The 24,973-nt window shown below is 46.7% G+C and overlaps 1 protein-coding gene across 5 annotated transcripts in view; it reads right to left on the bottom strand.

The window, feature by feature from the left end:
* Positions 1 to 24,973, bottom strand: part of JARID2 (jumonji and AT-rich interaction domain containing 2) — a 246,434-nt gene that overhangs the window by 107,991 nt on the left and 113,470 nt on the right. Inside the window, exons 1-2 of one of the 5 annotated variants that reach the window (XM_027601697.1) lie at positions 2,201 to 2,228; positions 1,582 to 1,625 (exon numbers count right to left, since the gene is read on the bottom strand). The exons of 3 other annotated variants lie outside the window; for them this stretch is intronic. In XM_027601697.1, coding sequence (XP_027457498.1) covers positions 1,582 to 1,625 — 44 coding nt within the window. In that variant the 5' untranslated portion in view covers positions 2,201 to 2,228. Of the gene's footprint in view, positions 1 to 1,581; positions 1,626 to 2,200; positions 2,310 to 24,973 lie in introns of those variants that run through there. One more of the 5 variants, XM_027601700.1, reaches the window with a different exon arrangement.

The following is a 24,973-nucleotide window of genomic DNA, read 5'->3' as shown; positions in this document are numbered from 1 at the left end:
CTGGGAACTGTGATGATCACAATGGCAAGCAAATCGTACTGTGCATTTTGCAACAACTCCTTTACTTCTTTAGGGTAAAGCGCTCTTCCTCCTTACATTCTCCCTCTTTTCCCTTGTTCTTCCCTCCTTACCATGAATTTTACAACATCACAACAGGTAGAATAGCTTGAATAATAAATAATAATAATAATAATCACTGAAACAGAAACATCCACATTGCTCCACAAGGAGAAGCGCTCTCTACTTTTGCACGCAAGCATCAACTACTCCTCCATCCCAGGCCTTAATTCCTCCGGGCCCAAACCCCATCCCAATACTTTATATTGGTTTTACGCTGGCAAACCAGTCGAAAGCATGCCCGCCAGGCCAACCCAGTTATAACCATCCATCCAAAGCATGAATCCTGGAATCCCCTAGGACGTGCAACTCAAGCTTCTATCAGCTAAGGGAAAAGGTTCCACTGTGCAAATGGCCCAGTCCCGAACACCCCAGAGGTCAAAAACCGCCTTCCACGTTCAGAAGAAAAGAGATTAAAGACAGATGCTGGATTTAGGCTGGTGTGGAGACCGAGCTGCAGGACAATGGCATCACTGCAAAGTGTGAACTTGGAGTCACACACAGTAGAGGTAAACACAGGTCATTTCTAGAGAAATTCTTTTAGATAGATCAAGGAGACCAACACATCCAAAGTTTCACATTCAGATAATCGGACGTGCCAAAATCAGATTTTTTCCAAATCATCCAATCTGCACTTCTCAAAGGGAGATTTCCATATACCTATGCAGCATAGTCTCAGAAAGCTAGAGATAGTCAACCTTTAAGTAACTGCCATATGCATGTGTATTTATCTTTAAAGCTTAATATCATCACTTACATTTACCCCACAGATGAGTTACCAAAAGACACAGGCTCTCAAATATTATCAAGTCTCTACAAAGTAAATCTGGCTTCAACTCAGATCAACAAACCCCATCAAGTTACTAGTCTGTGTACTACTCTGTGCTGATAAACAGGCACCACTCCAAATACTGTGTCCTGACTAACATCACAATTTGCGGAGAAGAGCCACACCCTTAACCCCAAAACCTCTCTAGCTGCTTTTACTCCCTAATACAAATGGACCCCACAGAAGTTCTCAACTCCCTTGTGCTTGTAGCATTGACTGGGAGGGATGGAAGTTTCTGAGGGCCCTCATTACCTCACTCACAAATCAGACTGCACACCCGCTTTTCAGATGAACAGATTAAGGAAGGATTAAGTGGGCTATTCGAAGCAAATAATAATAATAATAATAATAAGGAAATTTTAAAGCTGCTGACAGCAAGCAAGTTTAGAGAGGCCTACCACCTCCCAGAGCAACATTCTTTCTCATACTGAAATCTAAGGTAAGCAACACAAAAAGCAGAACTCCAGGAACGCAGCCACAGAATCTGCAAAAATCAGAGGCACCTAAAACTGATGGCTCCTAAAATTCATTTGTGTTTACATCTAGTAACGCAAACCCAGATTCATGCACGAGAGGTGGGAGGGGGGAAAAAAAAAAATCGAGAGCACTCGGGAGTTTCAAGCTTTAGGGCTGACCTAGAATCACCCGGTATCCACGTCCGTGCCTCAGTTTCCTCCATCTATCGAGGAAGGAAGACAAGAGATACAAAGTATTAAGGGAAAGGAAACCATGCATGCTGTTGATAAAGGAAACCAAAGCCGTGGTGAGGACGAACTAATTAACTTTAATCAAACATCTATTTTTAAATGCTGGTAAACGATCACATAAACTGGCAATAAAATAAAGGCACCAGCCATAGCTGGATGGCGTTCGGTCCCCAGAGAAACGTCTAAATTCATACAAGCCTGGCTAAAACTGCAGATTTGGCCAAAATGGTCAACAGAGCTGAATGCTTTAAGAACGACATTAATTCTCTCTTGTAAATTTCCACAGTGCCTTTGCAAGAGCCACCACTACCCCCCCAGGGAGGATATCAAAGCTAAAAGAATATTAATATTAAGCAATCGCAACACTTTTAACATACTCATATATACACACAGATAGATCTATCTAGCACCTTGCCATCCATAATGGATTTAATCAGGACCCCAGCAGGGGAAAAACCACAAAAGGCCTATTTCTCCAACAAAAGCCATAGCAGCCTGAAACAAACCTAGAGCTATTTGGTTTTTTATTTTATTTATAGGAACAGACCTTCTATCCCAGGTTCCTCAAGATAAGCCACCAAAAACTGCACCTGACAGACCCGTGGAGCAGCCATCCTCAGAGCCGGATCATTGCAGAGAGACAGAGAGGAAGGAGGACAGAGGGAGGGAGGGAGGAGGGAGGGAGGAGGGAGGGCGAGCGCAGCGAGGCAGGCTCCAGAGCACTTGTCAACAATCCTCCCCTGTACGTAATAAGCAGGCGGCAGTGCACATTCCGCGCGGCAATAGGACGGCCGCGCGGCCCTGGGCCCGGGAGGGGGAGGGGAGGCGCCCGGGAGGGGGGAGGGGAGGCGCCCGGGAGGGAAGGGAACCCAACCCCGAAGAGGAGGGGTCTGGGGCGCTTTTTTCCCCCTCCTGATAAATTGAGGGGAGGGGAAAAAGGGGGGGGGGACGAAAAGAGCGACTAGCTTGTCTCTCTCCAGGCAAAGCAATTTCCCCAATCTGCAATGCAGACAAATCTTTATTGGAGAATTTCTGGCATGGGGCGGCCGGGGGGGGGGGGGGGGCGCCCGAGGAGGGGAGAGACGGGTCACCTCTGACGGGGGCGGTCAGTTTAATGGTGCACACGTCTGCGCCCAGTCTGCCGGCCCACCCCCTCCATGCACACATTCCACCCCCACGCACAGCAGTGGGGTGGGGGTGGGGGGTCCGTGGCACATTTTCAATGTCATCCCTTTTTAATATCATAATCTGTGTCATTCAGCACTTGCTTTTTATTTATTTTTATTTGTTTTTTTGGCTGGGAGACCTGGGCAGCGATCCAGACAGACTGCAGAAATCTCGCTCCACAGGCTCCTCCTCCTCAAGCCCTCCCCTCCCTCCAATCCTGGCTACCAGGGCGCTTTTATTACTTCTGTGATGACCGCTGGGGCCACTGCCGCCCTCCCCGCCCCCAGCACACTGACGGCCTTCCCCCACGCACATAAATTCATCTCATCTAATAACACAGACGCTGTTTCTCCTCATTGTTCCGGAGGGTCTGTCACAGAACAGGCTCTGTGGCCTAGCAGCTGCTGGGGGGAAGGGGGGGGGGGGCGGTAAGACTCCAACAAGGCTGGCCAGCTCCCTGGCCCTGATGACTGGAGCGTGCATCTCCCCCTCATTTGTCATAAAGCTATTTGATTTTAAAAGTCAATTCTTTCAAGGCTTTTGAACTTCAGCTGGCAATCATGATGTCGAAAACACATGCTCTGAACACCATCCCACACTGTACTCTTTATGCCTTTCCAATGGGGGGGGGGGGAGATGGCGTCATGCCATCAAAGATCCCACATGCTAAATTTAAAGTTTACCTCAGATTCATCCAAGGAAGCTGGGAAAAGAATGCCCCTTACTGTTACTTTTAGTTAGTTGTTGTTTAACCAATGAATGAGCCCCTTCTCGGCTTTACACAGGTTGTTACTGAGACCTCACCAAACCCCTCAAAGCTGATGCTAGCTTTGCTTATGGCATCTAGCTGACAGTCACCCAGGGCTGGTGATGATTATTCTTTTCATGAGGGCGTCTCCTGTTGCCTAAATCACCAGGTCATATCTACCTGCCTTGCTTTTAAACAAATAATCAGGGGGTTGGTATTGGTCCTTCCTGATTTCTACTTGCTCTCCACCAGCTTTAAAATCAGAATTACAGGCCTTAGAGACCATCTAGCATAATCCCCCACTTTACAGATGTGCACACTGAGGCTTATGCAGGTATGGTTCTTAACCAAGATCAGAGCTAGCTCCTCATAAGGTTCTCAACCAAAGGTCATCCAAGAATGCCAGGGTATCCGGGGACCGAAACAACCTGATACAATTCCCCGTAGAAATCACAGGGATGGAAAATCCCTCTCGGATCCTATCCTGCCCCATATTTGAGCCCGCAGAGCAGACCCTCATTCAGTTCTCTCCAGTGCAGTATATTCCTATAATGTCGAACAACTGTTTGGCACGCATCCCACTGCAGCATTAAGTCATACACAGTCAATTAAAGGACATTTAAGGGATGACTATTTGGCTTTTTTCCTCTTCTTTCTACTAGGACTAGTCTTTTGGCGCCCTCAGTAATCAAAAGCACCCAACATAGAACTGGAAATATGGGATGGTGATTCTGAGAAAAGTAAGGAAGACAGCAAGAACCACAGACCTAAAATGACTGGCCAGAAACCCAGTCTGAAGGTCACATATAGATACTGGTCATCCTCAACGTCCCCCAGCTCTGCTGTCTCCAAAGAGAGTGTACAGAGAGCCCTCAGCCCACCTGAGGGAAGCAGCAGCTGTTTGTTTTTTGTTTTTTTTTTAAGATTTTATTTATTCATTTGACAGAGAGAGAGAGAGTTAGCAAGAGCAGGAACACAAGCAGGGGGAGTGGGAGAGGGAGAAGCAGGCTTCCCGCTGAGCAGGGAGCCTGATGCGGGGCTCGATCCCAGGAACCCCGGGATCATGACCCAAGCCGAAGGCAGACGCCTAACGACTGAGCCACACAGGCGTCCCTGCTTTATTTTTTTCTCTACTCTCTCTGACTTCACTTCCCATTGCCTGGAAAGTAACTGGGTATTTAAATTTAGAATGATAAGCCCAACAGAGTGTTGGCCCCTGACTCCTTTTACTTCCAAGACCATCATCAGGATCTGATCGCGCACTCCCATCCCCTAAAATACATGCTTAGTCCGGCTGTGTGTTCACCCTGGCCAAAGAGCTGAAAACCTCTGGGCTGTAAACCTCATCAGGTTTTGGACTGTTCGGATAAAACACTGCTGCGTTTCCCAAGTACCAGATACATGGACTAAGAGCAGCCTCCGGGGCACATGCGAGATAGAACCAAAAAACTGCATCCTGTTTCTGAATAAAAATACAACTTTCAATACTGAAATCCTGAGCTTACAGAGGGTAGAGAGGCAGGGTGAGGCTCGCAAGGCCCACGGCTTTGTTTCAAAGTGGTGTGACTGACAGCACCACCAGCTGAGTTTCAACATTCAAGATCGGAGCGAGTTCCAAGTTTTTGAGTGAGGACTCCCAATGTCACCCACTTCAGTCTCCCTGTTTTAGTTTAGTGTAAAGAATACCTATAAACCCACAGCCAAACCCAGTTACTAAAGCATTATCTATATGCTTCTGCCTATCCCACTTCATTATTTTTTAAGTTAAGCGTATGTATTTGTGCTTGTTATTTCACTGGGCTTGATTATGAACTTCACAAAAAGGTACTGCTCTGGGGGAGGCACCTGGGTGGCTCAGTGGGTTAAGCATCCAACACCTGGTACTGGCTCAGGTCATGATATCAGGGTTGTGGGATCTAGCCCTTGCGTTGGGCTCAGTGCTCAATGCGGAGCCGTCTTCAGATTCTCGGCCTCTCCCTCTCCCGGCTCATGCAGGCACCATGCTCCCGTGTGGTGCTCTCTCAAATAAATAAATAAATAAATAAATAAAATAAATAATAATTTTTAAAGGTTATTGCTCTGTGTTTAAGGCTCAGGGGATTTGTTTTTCCCCAACACAAACATGAAGTAACTAAGATCATCTATCCATGATTTTGCTTATTCTTTGCTCATTTTCATGGTTGTTCATCACACTCCATCACACTCCACTGTATGAATATTCCACACTTTATCTCAACCAAGGGCACCTAAGTATTGCCAGTTTGTTGCTATCACGAACCACACTGCAAACTTCCTTCTGCTTGTCCCCTGGAAAGCATGCACTGCAGTTTCCCTGGGATACACACCTAGAAGTGGAACTGTTGGAAATTCCTAAATATGCAAAAACAAATTTACAAGTTAATGGCAAAATGGTTTCCAAAGCAGCATCAATGTTTGCATGTGCACCAGCAAGGCATCACTGTAATCTCTAAATGCTTAAATTTAAAGACCTATTTACCTAGGACTGTAGAGAACAAAGGTACTCCAAACTGCTACTTGTGAAGAGATCAGCATTTCACGAAGGATCTCCCATCCTAAGAAATGCTAGGCAGCCAGCCGGCTACATGGCCACCCTCCACACCTAACGATCACCCAAACACCAGGATATCCAAGGACATATTTCGCTGCCGTGAGCTTCAGAACGGAGGACCCTACCTGCATGTACAACCATTTCATTACCTCCGAGTTGGGCCAACTCCAGCAGTCCACCAGCTGCACTTTGCATTTTAAAAATATATGACTGGGGTAAACCCCAATCCAGGCTGTGGATAAAATGTGAGAGAGCAATTCATTCGCACATCCTCATCAAATTTGGATATCTAATAGTGCTGTGCTGACTAATTAAAGAAGCTGCTTCATAAGCATTAAGACTTGTTTTATTCATGTATCCAATCAAGGAAGTCAGCTCATCTTGAGAGCTGGGACCTAACTCATAAAAGGAAAGACAAGCCTTACAAAATAAGAGCAAGTCACTGAATACTCCTTATCATCCATGATCTGCTTCCAAAAGCTCTTCAATTTCCCGCCACCTATGTAAGTTACTGCATACAAAAGGCGGCACCTTACCAATCCAACATCCCCCAAGAAAATACTCATTACAAAGGAGGAATAGGGTGGAGTGGTTACCATGTGTGAGAGGAGGGTGTACAAAACTACAGAGTCTGAGAATTTCATATAGGAAATACAGGGTTTTGAGGATCACACTGCATTAGCCGTGTCCTCATAAAGACAGATGTGATTTGGGCTGAATTACACAATATTGATCAGATCACCTGTTACGATAAAAAGCCAATGCAGAAAACATGATCCACAGGGCTAATATTTGACTTTCAAAAAAAAATATTAAGCGTGGGCCCTTTACAACAGCCAACATAAGAATAAACATTACTTGTTAGCCTTCCATTTAAATAAAAGTTAATACACTGGCAATACACCAAGCAGAATTAGGTACACACAGAGCCTGGCTTGGACTCTTTCCAAGAGGGCTTGGTAATTCCTGAAGCAACAACAGCGTTCAACTCTATAATTCGTGTGGCTAGCCCTACAGCCAATGTGACTTCAAGGCCATGCTGTACAATTATAAAATAATACCAATAATTACAAGAACACAGTAGGAAGATCGAGGCTGGGGGACTGTATATTAACTAGTGAAACTTGGTTGCTATGGATTTATCACTAATACCAATGAAACGGCACGACAATTAAATGAGGAAGTTCAAGAAGCTACTAGAAAGGACACTGTTCCATCACTTTGTTTTTTGGGTTTTTTTTTTTCCATTTAAAAAAAATGAATTGGTAAATATCTAGCACTAAGAACCTTGATGGTTCACAGTACACACAGCACCATTTGGGCAAGGCTGCTGCCTGGTTCTAATTCTAACTCTTCATCAAGTGTGTGAACTTCAGGGGAGAATCAGGGAAAGCCCTGTGTCTCTGTTAAATACACATAAGGACCAACAATTGGTTAAATTAAGGCACTAAACTAATTATATACGTAAAAGGGTTAGTGATACATAGTGAGCACTTTATAAGGGCTACCTCAATGCCTTAATAAACTTTGGTGCTAATGAATTACAGAAATTTTTTGTCAAATATATACTTTTAATTATTTGGTTGTAAAAAGACACAAGATAAAATATGCTTTGGCTTTCAATATATTTTTTAAATGATTTGGGTAATGGATTTATAAAAAGGTAAACACAGAAATGATGCCAAGAAAGAGAAGATTTATTTTGAAAACATGACCCGCAGAAGTATCCAGTAAAATTCAACCAGAATTACAACATGGCCATTTGACCTACTTAATACTGAATAATGGAAAACTAGATTTGAGAAGAACTAAAAGAGCTGACTCAGATCAGAATCGTCAATCTTCTTCTCAAATCTGATTCTGACAAAACCCATATTCCCTTACGCTACTAGGTTGGGAACAAACTGAAAAAAATATTTCTAGAGAGCAAGTCGGTGATAGACGCCAATTTTTAAAAGTCTGTATTCAGCAAATTCGCTTCTAGAAAGTAATACTAGGATACGAATCAGAGAAACAAAGATGTACGTGCACAGATTTCAACACACTTTAACAATTCTGTTGCTCCTCTTACTGGTTCAAATTCTATCTGCACCCAGTTTAAAAAACGGGGCGCCTGGGTGGCTCAGTCAATGGAGCGTAGGACTCTTGATCTCAGGGTTACGAGTTCAAGCCCCACGTTAGGTGTAGAGACTACTTAAAATCTTTTTAAAAAAATAAAAGAGAATTTTTTACATCAGCTTCCTAAGCCATGCAACAGACCAACAAGCGCTTTGGTTTTCCAACCTGATGGCCCCCCACCCATGATGGTGCATAAAGGCACAGAGGCAGCTGGATCTGTGTATGGCAACTGACACGTTCTCTTAACTTGATCCCTCAAGCCTCTGACTCTGCACATGTTGTTCCCGCTTTTGGAATATTCTCTCTTCTCTGTTTAGAGACAGGTCAGCCATGAGGGATATCCACCACTTGCTCTGCAGGTGATACTTTCAAGGTAATACCCATAGTGACAAGCAACCATCAATCCAACTTCCAGGTTCTCTGAACAAGAGGATTTAGTCTTGGGTGGCTGGCTCAAGTTCGAGGAGCATGTGACTCTGGATCTCAGGGCCGTGAGTTCGAACCCCATGCTGGATGTGAAGATTACATAATTTTAAAAAAAGGAAGATGATTTAGTCTTGCTCATCTAAACCCTCAAAACCTAGCACGCGCCTAGAAAAAATAGTTGAGACCCAATAAATACCGTTCAAAAACAGGTTGTTCCTTGAGGCCATTTCAGGGTCTCCACAGCATGACATGCTCTTATGCTGGAGACCCACTTTCACAACTCCGAAGCATTCAAACACACCCCTTTCTTCCTGAAGAGGGAAGAATTCTTTAACTCTTTGTGTTTAGAAGTATTTGGCTAGGAACACATCGTGTAATTTGTAATACACTGGTTTTTCAGCATTCATTGATTTAAAAAAGTAAAAGGAAAAAAAAGAATTCCTAATTTTGGAGATTTTAAAGAGAACGAGTGGGGGCGCACGCGTGTACAGAGGGCAAGAGAGAATCTCCAGCAGACGCCCCAAAGAGCTCAGAGCCCAACTTAGGGCTCGATCTCATGATTCTGAGATTCTCTATTTCTAAACCAAAATCAAGAGTCAGACGCTTAACCAACTATGCCACTCAGGTGCCCCATGAATTCTTAGCCTAGAAAAAAGAGCTAACCTTCAAATTCTCAGGTGAAAAAAATTTTATGAACACTAACACTCAACAACCTTCACATCTGTTTTCTTGACATTTAATCCTTTTATTAATTTCCATGTTAAAAACCTTTGTTTTAGAGCCAATGATTTCTTCCTGTCTGTAATAAAACTGTTCTGGGTCTTCTCGAAGACTTGCCTTTTATACCCTGCTAACCTAGATAAATGCATTTTGTTACTACTGTGTTCAAAAAGCCAAAATTAACTATAATCCTACCACCTTTATCACAAAGCAGAACTACATCACCTTCGTAACAATTCTGTGTGTATTCTTTGTGGTATTTTCCTTGAAGGTTTCATGTGCCATACCAACAACGAATGCTGAATACGGAACATAATTTAAGAAAAGACACTTACTTTATTTATCTCTTTGACAGAGAGACAGAGAGAGAAAGCACAAGTAGGCAGAGCGGCAGGCAGAGAGAGAGGGAGAAGCAGGCTCCCCGCTAAGCAGGGAGCCGATTCAGAACTTGATCACAGGACCCTGGGGATCATGACCTGGGCTGAAGGCAGACAGAAGCTTAATGACTGAGCCACCCAGGCGCCCTGATAAGATACGTTTTATAAAGGAAAAAGAGGGGCACCTGGGTGGCTCAGTCATTAAACGTCCATCTGCCTTTGGCTCAGGTCATGATCTCAGGGTCCTGAGATCGAGCCCCACATTGGGAACCCTGCTCAATGGGGAGCCTGCTTCTCCCTTTCCCACTCCCTGTTTGTGTTCCCTCTCTCTGTCAAATAAATAAATCTTTTTAAAAAAAATTTTTTTAAAGGAAAACCAAAAATCACATTTTCCAACACTTAGCAACATGAGGAAAAGACTCACAATGTTTTAAATTGCAGAGATTCTACTGCATTAAATATTAAATGGGGTTTTAAAAATACAGGTGTATAGAAAGTAGACCAGAGAAAATAAAACAAGATAGTGATCCAAAGAAAAAAAAAAAAGTATTCTGTCCAGCAGCAAGCTTTCTAGCTTTCTGAGATGTCCACATTTTCTACAAAGAATAAATTACTTTAAAAACAAAGTGAGAAGGGGATCTCAACGATTATTCAAATGGTATCACAAGGGAAGTGGGTGCTTTTCCTGAATAGAACTAGTACTGATCACAAAAAGTACTCGATCACAGAAGTTATATAGGGCACATGGGTGGATCATTCAGTTAAGCATGGGACTCTTGTATGAGCTCAGGTCATCAGTTCAAGCCCCATGTGGAGCCTACACAAAAAACTAAATTTTAAAACCCCAAACAAACAAAAACAAGTTATATGAAATGTGGACTCACACGGAGCTAACAAAAAACAAGGATCAAGTAAAGACAATGACAACTCTGAAGCCAGTAATACGTTGCTATATTGAAGTCGGGGATAATATGAATACCATGACATTAATACCATGGGCAAAAGTATTCTCAAATTGCCCCACACTTTAAAAGGCGGGTGAATAAACAGGCACTTGTTTTCACTTGATCGGCACTGCCTACATACACATCACTGATGAACTACACTGGCGATCCAGAAAGACCTCCTGCCAACAACAACAAAAAAAGACCGAGCTGGAGAACAAAAGCTCAGAACCACTATGCTCACCCTGTCTCTACAGCTACACTTGTTCATGCATTGTTTTTTTTTTTTTTTAATTAACTAAAACTAATCAGACCAGCCATGTATCAAGGACTCACGGACTCCTACGTGGCTAGGAGCTACCATATATGACAAAGCAGATACACAGCATTCCCCTCATTCTGGAAAGTTTGACATCTACAGATTTTTGGTGAGTGTAGTCTCAAGACCTTGTGACCACGTCTGTGGGCAGTGGTCCCTCTGTCTCTCTGTTGTCCCCTGCTAGAGCTCAGACCCAGTAGACAGGGCAAGTCAGACAGACGGGGACTCCTGTCCAGGCTGCAGGGTGAAAAGCGGAGGGTGCCAATGGAGCAGCAAACTGACAAACCCCCATCAGTTCAGCCGCAGATGGCTCCTGGTGTCATCAGTCTAGCTTGAGATGTGGAGAGAAGGGAAAAGTGCAGGTTAGAACCCTTTACAAAAGGCCACAAGCCTACTCAGTAAACCAGAAACTATAGAAAAAGTTTGCAAAGCCATTACCCCCAAAAGGTGGTTTTTATCATCGAGGATTTTAGGCAATCCTGATGTAGGTTGAGGGTAAAAGGCCAGCAATCACCAAATTAATACTCAGGAACAAAGTGCCACATGAAATATTGCAGTGAGACCCACATTCTGCTACCCTCGAGGCTGTAGGCACAAAGAAAGGTGTTAAATCCACACACAGAGGACCCTGGGCTCACTGCTTTTCTCTCTCTCTCACACACACACACACACACTCTCTCTCTCTCTCTCTCTCTCCTCTCTCTCCAGAAATAAACCATCACCTTGAATTCAGTCCTGTATGCAGGTGGAGGTGGAGGGACGGGGAAGGCCTCACACACCACAAGAGAGAATCGGTGGTCACAGAGGATGCCTGTCCTTCAGCTTCTCTGCTTTCTACTCCCCCCCCCAATTCTGCAAAAGCATCCAAATGTTTCCTACCCCGACCATACCAGGTAGGATCTAGCAATTAGGAAGAACTTGAACAGGCCATAAACATCAGCAGATCACTCACCACTGAAACAAAACCAAATGGGACAAACGGAGGTCTCAAGTGTTCTATTTGTCGTAAGAAACCTGCTTGCAGTGATACCCAGTTACTCGTACAACTAGACCTCCAATGACATCAGTGCTCATTACAACATATTACAACATACCAATTTTTTTGGTGCATCCAATATTGCTTTAAGTGGCCAGAATCCAGGAATTGTGGTTTAATGATCTGACAGACTGCAATGTGAATGGTTATATAACATAGCCTCCATCACTTCTAAAAAGCTGCTGCAAATACAGAAGCCCTAGAATTGTCTTTCCTTGACCCGAACCTGAAGTTGCACTGCCACGCCGATGGACTCCCACAGTCCCTTTCTCTTTCTGCCTGCCTCCCGGCCTCCCCCCTGCAACCCGGCTGCCACAGATCCATCTTCTTCAACATGCCACGTGCCCGCTCAGAAACCTCAGAGACACCCCAGTCAAGAGCTCTGTGCCCCATTAGGGGCACCCCACATACACAAACCTACCTCCTGCCATTGCTATACAGGCTTTCCCAACACTGCTGAGGAATGACCTACTGGGGAACACTAAATAGGGTTCGTCTCCTTCTCGCTCGGCCAGAGTTTGTGCTCTCCGAGTCCTAGGCTGAGGTCTAATGCTAGGAGGACGGCATCCAGACCCAGGGAATGGGGCAAACAGATTTTAATACAGTCCCTGAAGTGTGCTGTTTTATGACACACAGCTACAGCTTTTATGGGAAGTAGTTAGGTAATGTGTATCTAGAACCTCAATCACAATTACCCTTTGAATGCTTGCTTCCTGCCAGATGCTAAGGACTTTAAATAAATCATCTCCTTAATCCTAAGAATATCGCCACTGAGAAAGAAATTATTACTCCATTTACAGAGCCAGGAAACAAGGAACAAGAGCCAAACAGGATGGCCAAGTCATGTGTGTTGGCGTTCTCCCGTGGTGGGACCGTGAGGCCAGCCTTTCAGGGATGACAGCATGACCCTCCCTGCCGATTTCCGCGAGTGGAGATGGAGGGCAGCGGCCTACCAGGGCTGGAGCTCGCAGGAGGCTGAACACACAAGCAGTTTTCCCCCCATAAGCTTCTAGATCATCTGCGCTCCCAGCTCCATGGCCCTGAGCTCAGGCCACTGCAACTACGCCTGTCTTCCGTGTCCTAGTGCACCCAAGAGGTGTGGTTTGGGTTGACAGAAGAGTCCTTCCTTGGGGACGTACAGAATATAGATGTTCTGAGCTCTCTGCTCCCGCCCCCTGCCCCAACAGCCCTCTCCTCATACAGAGCTTGCTGGAGCTGGCTTACTTTTCACAAAGGAGCTAAGAAATTGGAGGAGAAGGTCTGAGCAGCGCGGAGGGCCAGGATCCTCCCATCCACTACCAAGAGCAGCCACTTGATGGCAATCTTAACCTATTCCCTTGGAATTCTTCCATCAAGAGCGACCCTGCGAGGGTGGGAGCAAGAAGAATGGGCTGCAGAATGTGGACAGTGCTAGAAAAAGACCCCTTTGCGTGGCGTGAGGAGGCAGGCGCAGGGGTGTGGAAGGATGGATGAAGAAACGACGCTGACACTCTGCCCTGGGTTACTCTCATGTCCACAGACCTCTCTGGGGGCCTGGGCGGCAGTGAGGGTACAGCTTCTGCAATCAGACAAGGAAGTCAGAGGTTTCTCAGGCTCTGTGACACATTCGCATTGGGCTCTCCATCTACAGACTGAAGTGTGAGGCAGCTTCTGATCTCAGCACCTTGTCCCCTGAAATCACGGGGAAAAAGCCAAAAAAAAAAAAAAGGAAGAAAAATTTAAAAAGGAAACTTTCCTTTGCGGTGCTAACACCTGTTGAATAAATCAGCCCAACACTTGTCTTATTTAAACTGTAAAAGAGGGCGAAAAAAATAAAAGTCATGTGCATCTATCTGCCAGAGAGAAGGCTGGGGTGGGTGGATGGAATACACTGTAAACTACATTCACTACTTCTATTTTCAGTGGCGGGAAGATTAACATTACAAGATGGGGGGTGGGCAGGATTATCAGAAAACTGCCCATGTCTCAGCATGGATAAGGATTCGTAGCCCCCCCAGAGTCCAGCCCGGCCCTTTGTGATGGCTTCGTAACTCTTGGCTTCTCAATTTATAAGAAGAGTTCAGGCAGAGAGTGGAGAGTTTGCCAATATTTTCCTCTGAGGGATTCAGAAATGCCAGCTGAGAGCCTTCCAGCTCACCCTTTAAAACTCTGTAACACTTTCCAACTGAGTAAACTGGAAAGGCCCTTTTCAAATAACACTAGTCTCAAGTTGGGTAAACTGCTGAGTGAGGACAGGGTAAAAAGCCGCTCTGGTCCAGGCTAAGCAATTTGCAATGCAGATCCCTCCAGAAATTGCCAGGCCTCCTGCATGCCAAGCCAATCAACGTGCACCATTTCCACTGGGGTGTCACCTACCCTACTCATGTCTGGAGAGGATTTGCTGACCTTCTAGCATCACCCTAGATGACAAGGTCCAACTTGTCAAAAGCGGGGATTCAAAAAAAAAACGCCTTCATAAATAACCCGAGCCCATCAGGGCGAAGCTATCAGAATTAAGACAGGTAAGTGTTTCCAAGGGGAGACCTTGAGCTGCCTTCATGCTTCGGAAGGCAACAGAAATCGTTCAAAGCCATTGGAAAACTGGAAGGAAACTGCCACTTGAGGCAACACCAAGAGCTAGCAGGGGAGTCTCAAGCACAGATGTCTTTCCCAGTCACCAGGACCAGCTGTCACACCCATGATCAGGAGGCCCACCTGCCAATGGGAAACATGGAGTCAGTGAAGGAACTGACCCAGAAGCCACTGGAGGGACAGGTGACACAGTAAGAGCCGCCCCTCCCCCATGTGCAGAGCTGAAATCATCAGCTCCAAAGCATGAACAAACCAAGAGCACTAGTGAAAGGTCAGGGAACGGGAGACGGGAGGAACAGGGTCCTGGGCACCGGGCATGAGGAGCTCTGAAGCCCCAGAAAGGAGCCTCAAGCTCTCCTTGCAAGACAGACACAGCCTGACAGGCTGGGCTGACACTGGTTATAAAATAGTTCATGATTCCCTCAAGGACCGTGAACCTCCACGTATGAATACCTGTACAGCTTTAGGATCTTTCAGAAAGAAATCATGAGGAAGCTAGTTTGGGGACTCTGCAGAAGCCCCCTAAAGACTAAAGAGAAAGCTACAAGAATAGAGAAGATTTGGCAGCAGGTGAGCTTAAGTAACAAATAGTAAATTAAGGGATTTAATGGACTGTAGGGTAATTTCCCAAAAGCATACCCAGTTATCACCATTCTGGCTTTAAAGATACGCCATACAGGACACTAAACATTTAATGGGCTCAAGTAGTAATAGGTTATTTCCAAAAGCGAGGTGAAAGGCCCTCTAGATCTGGGGGAAATGGGTGCGAAGAAGTTCACAAGCAAAGCAAAACTGCACTAGGGCCATCGTGGTAGGTCAGCTAGTAATTAGAGCTCCGTAAATCTATCACAGAACTCAAATCGTGGCACGGTGCAGACGGCCTATTTCCAGGTAGGAGGAGGTGGGGGACGTTACCATTTATGAGAGTAGACACAGATACACTCTCCGTGCCTGAACAGTCTGGGGACCCCACAGGCTCTTCCCTTCCTGTACAAGTTGAGAAGTAAAACTGGTTGGAAAGCCTTGCCCTAAATTACACTCACAGCATATAAAAATAAATTGAATTCGTGTATAAAATACAAATAAAATGAATGTGTGTTAAAACAAACAGGATCCTTCAACCTCAAATAATGCCATGATTTTTCCCACATTGACAACAGAAACATCCCTCCAGGGCCATCCCGATTCCCACACCCTTCCCGACCCCCGGGACCTTTGCAATAACCCTGTTGGCCTCTTCCTTAGGTCTCTTGGCCTACAGCAGCTCCCCAGCTCAGGAGTCTTGTTTCAACCCCCACTGAAGTATGGGATGTAGATAAACCCAAGAGGTCTCAAAAAAGCAGGCACACAATAAATAAAAACCCAAGCTTAATTCCACCCACTCGGGAAAAACACTAACTTCTCCAAGGTCAAACAAGTTCATAGGGGTTCCTGGCATACCAGGAAATCATCCTAGTACCCACATAAACACAAAAGGAAACACGTCGCAGATGGGCAAGGAAATTAACTTAATCTAAAATTAAAATGGGATAAAATTGTCCCCATCTCAGAGCCCTACCCAAGTGCTAGTATTGGCAGTAGTAGTGCTGTTTGCCCCTATGTTGAAGGCCCCAAAACCCAATGTGACCGTATTTGGACAGAGCTTGCAAGGAGGTGAGAAAAGTAAATGAGGTCATAATGGGGGGAAAGGGAGGGGTGACCGACAATAATCTGCTAGGGCCAGTGTCCTCCTAAGAAGAGGAAGAGCCACCCATGCACTCTCTCCCCCACGCTCAGCCTAGTGAGGATATGGCCGGGAAGCCATTTCTCACCAGGAACAGGACTCCGGGACCTCCAGCCTCCAGAACAAGGAGAAATGTATTTCTGTGGTTTAAACCACCCCACCCAGTCTATGGTATTTTCTTACGGCAGCATGAGCTGACTAATACACAGACGTTCACCACAGCTGTAAGAAAATGAACAGAAATTAGCAATCTGACCATGCTGGGCTCCCCCCCACCCCCCGCACCTGCCATGTGTTTGCATCCTCCCGGCCATGGGGCAGCTCACAGCTGTGGACAAAGAATCACTCATATCAGCAGCAAAGGGGTATGCCCTAGGGATGCCTCTTTAGCTTGCCTTTGGGGAAAAGCCACATCTGGACTGCCAGTTCCGAGAAACCTCTTGAATTCTTGAACCAAGGCTGCGACTTCTGAACACTCACAGAAGAGGGGACACCGAGCAGGAGGAGAGACAGAGCTGTTCGAAAGCCCATTAGATCCGGACTTGCACTCAGCTCAGAACGAAAAGATGAAACACCAGTTCAAGACAGAGAATCTGGCTCCAAGAATGCACTGCTGAAATGGTGGTCATTCATGGCCATGTCCAATTGTGGGGGTCTTATTCATGCCTCCCTAAAGCCAGGGCTCCTAAGAGCTGCATACTGGACGCACAGGAGCTGAGCCACTGGCTTTGAGACCCCTTCAAGTCTCAACAGACACTCTCATGCATCTGGTACATTCTGGGAAAACACCACAAACCCATGTATCATCATAAAAGGTCAGGAAAAAAAAAAAGTCAAAAGACAGCCATGGTGACAAACCCCAAAATGACCATACACTTTCACTTGGAGCAACATTTCTGGGCTGATGGAAAAGTCCTAGAGGACTTGTCACATGGGTATAGGAGCATTTGCACATCCACCGTATTGTACAATTATGAGGTATGATTTCACAGAGCGTACCTCAATCTAAAGGGGGGGGAAGAAGGAGGAGGTTAAGATCTGAGTCAGGAGTCCTGGGGTCAAATCCTGATTAGACTGCTTCGTTATGCAGCCTTGTGTAAGCTGCTTAACATCTGAGACCCACGACACAAACCCACAAAATTAAGATAGTAACAGATTACGATAATGTTACGAGATTAGAAGGAGTAACTTATTTCTTAAAAAGCCCAATCTTAATTTAAACTACCAAGCAATGTATCCTGTACCCAAACAGGCAATCTACAAATAGGGTTAAGAAAAGGTACAGGGTAGGGGCACCTGGGTGGCTCAGTTGGTTAAACATCGGACTCTGGTTTCAGCTCAGGTCATGATCTCAGGGTTGTGAGATGGAGTCCCATGTCACGCTCCACGCTTAGCACAGAGTCTGCCTGGGACACTCTCTCCCTCTGCCCCTTCCTCCTGTGCACACGCTCTCGCTCTCAAATAAATTAATCTTTAAGAAAATAAAATAAAAGGTACAGGGTGATCTAATTCCAAGAATCTTTATGATGTTAAGACTTAGAAATTTATCACAATTATGAATAAGGAAAACAGCATAGGCTGTAACCGGGGGGGGGGGGGGGGGGGGGGGGGGGGGGGGGGGGGGGGGGGGGGGGGGGGGGGGGGGGGGGGGGGGGGGGGGGGGGGGGTGGGGGGGGGGGGGGGGGGGGGGGGGGGGGGCCCCTGGACAGAGAGAAGTGTGTCCACAGCACGGCAGAGGGTGCTGGAGGGGGGGTCGGGGCACGGGGGGCGGGGCAGCAGCCGTGGGCAGAGAGATGTCTGCACACTGCTTCACACAACAACACATGCCCTACAGAGCACCCAGGAGTCCACTCAACGTGGATGAAGCTTTTCTCTCGTGGACTTTCAATCTACTGTGGGGAGAGAACTCAGAATTAGTGAACAACAAGAATACAATGTCAGGAGGTGAGAAATTCTATGCAGAGAAATATTACAAGATAAAAAGTGAAAGGATAACAGACCAAGGAACCACTTTTGATAGGATGCTCAAGGATGCTCCAGCTCAAACCTCCAGGTTTGAGCAGAACCCAAATACAGGCAGGGTTGAAGCATGCAGTTATTTAAAGGGAAAGAGTTGTAAAACAGAAGGGTCGAAAGCACAAAAGTTCTGGGTGCCAGGGTGTTGAGGATCTGCTCTTGATTTTGGCTCTGGTCATGATCTCGGGATCCTGGGATCCGGCCCCGAGTCGGGACGTGCACGAGCAGAGCCTGCATGAGATTCTCACTGCCTCTCCTCCTGCTCACTCACGCTCTCAAAAAAAAAAAATAACAGTATTTTTTTTTTTTAAAGCAAAAAAATTGGGGCACCTGGTGGCTCAGTCGGTTAAGCATCTGACTCCAGTTTTCAGCTCAGGTTCTGATCTCAGGGTCTTGGGACTGAGCCTGGCCTCGGACTCCTGCTCAGTGGGGATTCTGGTATGGATTCACTCTTCCTCCCTCTGCCCCTCCCCCCACTCGTATTCTCTCCTCTCTCTCAAATAAGTAAAATCTTCAAAAAACACACATGCGCGCGCGCGCCACACACACACACATTCTGGTACGCCTGGAAAAACAAGGAGGCCAAACTAGGGGAGGCAGGGGTGAGGAGACCTGACACTGTGGCCACATCAAGTGGTCTGGGTAAGGATGCTCAGCTATCATGCTAAGAGGCAGGGAGACACTGCAGGAACAGAGCATGCACTAATCTGCATTTACAAAGGACTGTTCTGACTGCTGCCTGGAGCGGCGGGGGGGGGGGGGATGGAAGCTGAGATGACAGAGCATCAGGGGTCCCAGCCCAAGCAAGAGGTTTCCGACCAGTGACAGTAGTGCAAATTCAGATCGGGAAGATGTGAATTTAGAACAAACAGATTTTGCTAAAGGATGGAATGCAGGAATGCAAGGTATGGAAAAATCAGAGTAGTACAGATCACTCCAAGGTTCAGGCCAAAGCATCTAGAAAAACAGAACTGGCATTTATGGACAATGGGAAGACGGGCAGAGCAGAGGAGACATGGTGGAGATGGTTGGCTTTGGAACAGTTCATGTTCACGAGGCCTTCCAAGGCTAGTAAGCAAGTGCAGTTCAGGACAGTTTCGATCATGTCAATGCTGCCAAAGGGGCAAATAAGGCAACACTGACTGGAACCTTGGTTTGGCAATCAAGGTCATTAATGAAGCCTTAATCGTGGCCTGATTCTAGGGGTTCAAAGGAGAATGAAAGGGGAAAGGATATTAACATGAATATAAATAGAGGAGACAGCGTGTGTAGACATTTTCTTTCAAGGAGCACTGCAGTAAAAAGAGACATGAACAGCAGGAGGGGAGATACAAGATCAGTAGAGGGAGCATTTTATTATGAGAGTAACTACAACATGTTTTGTTTACTGATGGCAATCATCTAGGAGAGAAGTAAACAGTGAAGAGGGGTAAGTTCCAGAGTGGTTTCCCTGTAGAGATGAGAAAAGGTGATCACAGCAGATTTCCATCCTCTCGCCCTCAGGACCTTCAATGCTGGGCTTTTCTAAGAACTGTGACAGGCAGGAGAGAGCATGTGCTCTCCCTCCCTCCCTCCCTCCCCCCGCCCCCCCCCCGGGCTCCTTGCGAGTGAGCGAGTGAGCGCACACGCGCACACACACACCCTTACCTGCCGTAGGCCCCTCCTCTTACACCAGCCCAGATTTCACATGGATGAGGAGACAGAGCTAACAGAGGAAGTGGGCTGAGAGAGCTGGAGGGCAGGGGCCTCAAGCACAAAGTGACAGGAAAGAAGAAGACAGCGTTCCGTTTTATTACTCACAAAAGCACCTGTGTTCTAAAGACACAATCAAGTATCAACTAAATGGAAGCACTATCAAAAAACGCCCCGAGTGCATCACTAGGTCCTGGATGGACCACATGAAAGCTACATGGAAAGACATCAAGCCTTTTCAACGCGACCATTTTCCAGGATAAAATGTAGCTTTGTTGTTGTTTGTTTGTTTGTTTGTTTTTTTTTAATAAATTTAAGTCGCTTTCAGGGAAGTGTATTACCCTTCATCTCACCCAGCTTTTTTCACATGGTGTGTTGTCTCACACATGGGGGGTGGGGGGGTACGGACAGAAGGAAGAAGAGTCTCTGAGGCTGGAGTGTTCCAGAAACCCAAACCTGCGGCAGCTGCTCGGTGCCCACAGCTTGCAGAGGACACAGGACACTGACACATCAGCAGCTCCATCTGGGCAAAGCGGTGGGGTAAGCCATTTTCTCCAGGAGGAAACAAACAAAAACCCAAAAAATGGTCTTCCCTGTTGAAGTAGGAGCCATCTCTAGAACAGCTAGACATGAACAATTTAGGCCAAAGCAGAAGGGAGAGGGGGCCCCCTTGGCTGTCAGAGGCAACCATACGACCATGACCGTCTTTTCCAATATAGCCACGTACATAAAATTCCATTCGTGGGACGATGTGCTCCGACTTTTCATTTGGACTCACACAAGGCGTCTTTATTTTATGTAGTAAACAATGAACCTGCAGGAGTGGGGACCAAGTTTCATTTCACAATCAACCCATCAGGAATCTTTAAGATTTTCAAGGAGTCGAAGATCCTATTCCTTAGTAGAAAGAAGGGGGAGGGGGCTCCCTGTATCTGCACCTCCAACTTTGGCCCTTCGCTACGAATTGGCAGTGGTTTCCAGAAAGTCCATCCCCACAGCGCGCCGCCAGGACGGTGGCCCTAGGACGATGGCCAACCTGGTGGTTCAACAACAGCATTAAAAATACAAATCTCTACTTCTCGGTGAAGAAATAAAATGAATGCCTGTGTGTGCCTGTCACGGGCCTAAGGATGGTAAGCGGGCAGAAGGACTGCCATCTTGGGATTCCCTCGACGGTGACAAGCTCCACTAAAGCCTGGAAACATGCCCACATTCGTACTCACACGACACCGCCCCCTGCCCCGCTTCCGAGGTCTCCTTCCCCAGTGAAGGATCACACATTATCTCCTTCAAAAGAAACCCCTATTAGAAAAAGTGTACTCCTACAAATTCTTATTTCTGGAATCCTATCTTTACGAGCATTCCAAAATTACTTCTTTATCGAAGAGGTGGCTGAAAGCAAGGGAGTGCTGGTGCAGAAAGCCAAGGCTGCCAAGGACTACTGGTGCAGGCAAACGCCTAATCCACGCTGGTGTATCACTTCCTCATCTACAAAGTGGTCTGTTCTGAAGATTAAAATGAGTGAAATGCGGATCGAGCGCTAGTCAGTCAGTACTGAGTGCTCAGTACAGACTGGCCCATCACAACTACCACAAGGTTCCAAGAAAAATGATCCGGGGTCCCTTAAATCTACTCAAGGCTCTTTGGCTGACCAGAGGCCTTGCTTGATCTCAGATGACATTTACAGGAAGCAAATGAAACTCCAAATACAGCTAATAGCTCCCCTCTCTTACTGTGTAATTATGTGTACTCATTTGTGTCGCATGTTATTATTTAAATGTCCCTAATTTCAGCCCCAGCGGGCCAAGGGCCCTCAAAGAGTGGCCTCAGTCTCAGCCTCTGCCAGCCCTTCCCAAAGCTTTTGTCCAATTTCTTACAGGCAGAAGAAATGGCATTCTCTACAGCAGGAAGCAGAGAGAAGGCTCTCACAATCAGCAAAACTCGGGAGTGCCGCCTTACCCATGCTCGGCCATAACCAACAAGCCATAATGAGGGTTTCGATCCCCCCACAGGCCATCCGCGCCTGTTCAAGATTCACATCTGCTACCTCTACCAGAAACCGCCCCCCCAACAAAACAAAACAAAACACAACCCCATTCCCTGTCACTTTAGAACTACGAAAGCAAGATCAATGGCCAACATGGATTTTGTGACATAAACTATGAGGTCTCCCTACCATCTTACATCTGGTTGGGTTATTACTATGACAGGAGACCCACGGAAATGGGGCGGCAGAGCTGAGCCACTCAGATACAAGCTGCCACCTTCCGTGTGTGGTTCACAGACTCCACACCCACCCACTGCCTCACACAGAGGGAAGGCCAAGGAGGGGCTGCTTCGTCATCCTCACAAGCCAAGGATTTAGCGGAAGTGACGGCAATTCATTCTCAAAATTCTCAAATTAGATAAAAAGTTATATCAGGCACCTTCTCTTGTCAACGCCAAGCATTATTTGACGACGGAATTTTCCCAGGAAACGCTAGCACGACCATACTCAGAAAAGTGATGGGGGGGGGATGTCCAAGCGCCTTGTTTTCACTACTACTGCTCCTGCAAAGATGTGGTGTAATTTTCACCCCTTCTGCCCCCTTAATAAGTGCTAGATTCAAAGTTGCAGGGCGTGAGCTATAATCCCAGTTCTGCTGGAAGACAGCAGTGTGACCTTGGGGAAGTCACTACCACACAGAGCACTCACAAAGCCCCGCAAGGACACTGTATTCAGCTTACAGATGAACACACCAGGGGCCTCAGAGGCAGGTCACTACCAAGGTCCCCAAGCTGCAAAGCATAAGGGGGGCAGGGGGGCCACACGGGGCAGCAGGTACCCACCCCAACTCTGGGCACGGGCGCCCACTCTGATCCCTGGTCTGGTCAGTTTCCTTCCCCATGTCCTAGGAGCAAGGGCTCTGTACTGGGACAGCTTCAAATCTCAACCACCAGACAGATTTCTGTGACCATTAACACTGCACCAATGGATTTCAATGTTTACAAGGAACCTCAGGAGGTTCTGTGACTAACTGAAACAAACAAAACAAAAATCAAAACATTTCACCTTGCAGGGCTGTGAAAACCGCTCTCCCCACACTAACCTATCTTCACGTGACCCCCGGTGAAGAGCCCCAAGATAAGGGCGCTGTGATACGCAGCTCAGGACAAGGTGCTTCTGTGTAGTGCGGAATGAGGATTATGAAGTATCCATTAAACAAGGGACATCTATACAGGCACACACACACAGCACTGCATGCAACCCTCCCACTCCCAACTTCAGCTGCCCACAAAGTCTGGGGTGCTCCACCGCCTTCCACTTTCTCTGGACCATGCACCCTAAGAGCACATCGCTGAGGTTTGGGGGCCTACAGAGAAGGAGTTCTTCCCCAGTGAACAATGCCGGTTTCCCGATCTCTCCAGTAGGCCCAAATGAGAAAGCACACTTTAACCTGTTAGCGGCCTCTAAGAAAATTATTCTTAAAACCAGAAGTGTTTACTCAGAAGTTCTTTGGAAATCCGTGATACAGAATGACAGACACGTGGGCTTGGACTGCTGGCTGCAGGGACACCGACAGGAACCAGAAATGGGCATATTCACGGCATCCCACCACCAAGAGAGAGGCGCCCTGGTGTCGCCATATTGAAAACTAGACAGGAAAACGACAAGCCAGTCTTTATCAGCATGAAATACAAACTACTGCAACAAAAACCCCCTTTTCTTTATGAAATTGGTACACGAATTCTTTAAAGTCTTCAACAACCCCCAACAGAGCGGCCTTTGCCAGTTTTCTTAGAATTCCTTCCTGGGCATTGTCAAGCCCTTGACGAGGCCAATTAAAAACGAGAGCTACCCTTGGTCGACGAGGCCGGCAGTGCCTATGAGACCTCTTGAAGGCTTTAGTTTTTGTTCTTTTACCTAAATCCCACCTTTATTTAATGCTGGACACCTGGCTAACTTGTCCTGAAAACGGTTTTTTCCTCTCAGATGGGTGGGTTTTTTTTTTTTTTTCGCTAAGAGATCCCAAAACCACTAAGGCCTTCCTGCTCCTGCATAGCAGAATGCCTTATCATGACAGTAAAATCTAAACCCCCAGCCGCCCCTGCTCTACTGTAACTTCAGGATGCAGTGAGACTCTCCCCCATCACGCCCCCCTCAAACACGTAAAGCCAGACACTACGTTCAACGTGAAGCAAGGACACCAAGAACAATCACGTCACACAGGGATCCAGATTCTAGACTTGTGGCAACAGATTCTACTAATTTTGCTTCTATGTATGTGGAAGATTTTATATATATATTATCGGGGGGGGGGGGGCGCTTTCCATATACATGTGGACTCAGACTTCCAGAAGATTCTTGTTTTAAGTCACCCAGAACCAGAAGAAGAGAGGGACAGGCCTTGGGTGGGTGGCAGGGCAAACCTGGTGGAGTTTCAGGGAGGGCGTCCCTGGACACCCGGCCAAGGCTCGATGCGGGTCCCGCCTGTAGGCACTAGTCCCAACAAGAGGCTCCCCCAGACAGCCCACCTTACAACGAAGCCAACAGGAAGGACAGTGGATGCCCGAGGTGAACCTGCCCCTCTGGACCCTGGCAAGCTCTCAAGTACCCCCACGTGTCCCAACTCTATCGGCCCACGACCGGAGCAGAGACTCGAAAAATGAACCACCACCTCTCCCATCATCTCTCCTTGCTCCAAGCCAAGTACAAACCAGAACATGGTCTATTCATTCACATTTATCTAGGATTCTAAAGGACTAACGAGGGCGAGGGAGACTGTGGAATGCCATCACAGCCACATCCCCTGCACTAAAACACAGACTGTAACATGTTCTGAAACGGTTTCCACTGGGTGATTTCAGGCCCGTCCTCCTAAAGAGACAGCGGAATAAACCCCGAGAAGAGCAA

The sequence above is a fragment of the Zalophus californianus genome, chromosome 7 (genome assembly GCF_009762305.2).
Source record: "Zalophus californianus isolate mZalCal1 chromosome 7, mZalCal1.pri.v2, whole genome shotgun sequence".
Lineage (NCBI taxonomy): Eukaryota > Metazoa > Chordata > Mammalia > Carnivora > Otariidae > Zalophus > Zalophus californianus.
Note: the sequence above shows the minus strand (reverse complement) of the source record. Positions and strands in the feature narration are given on the sequence as shown.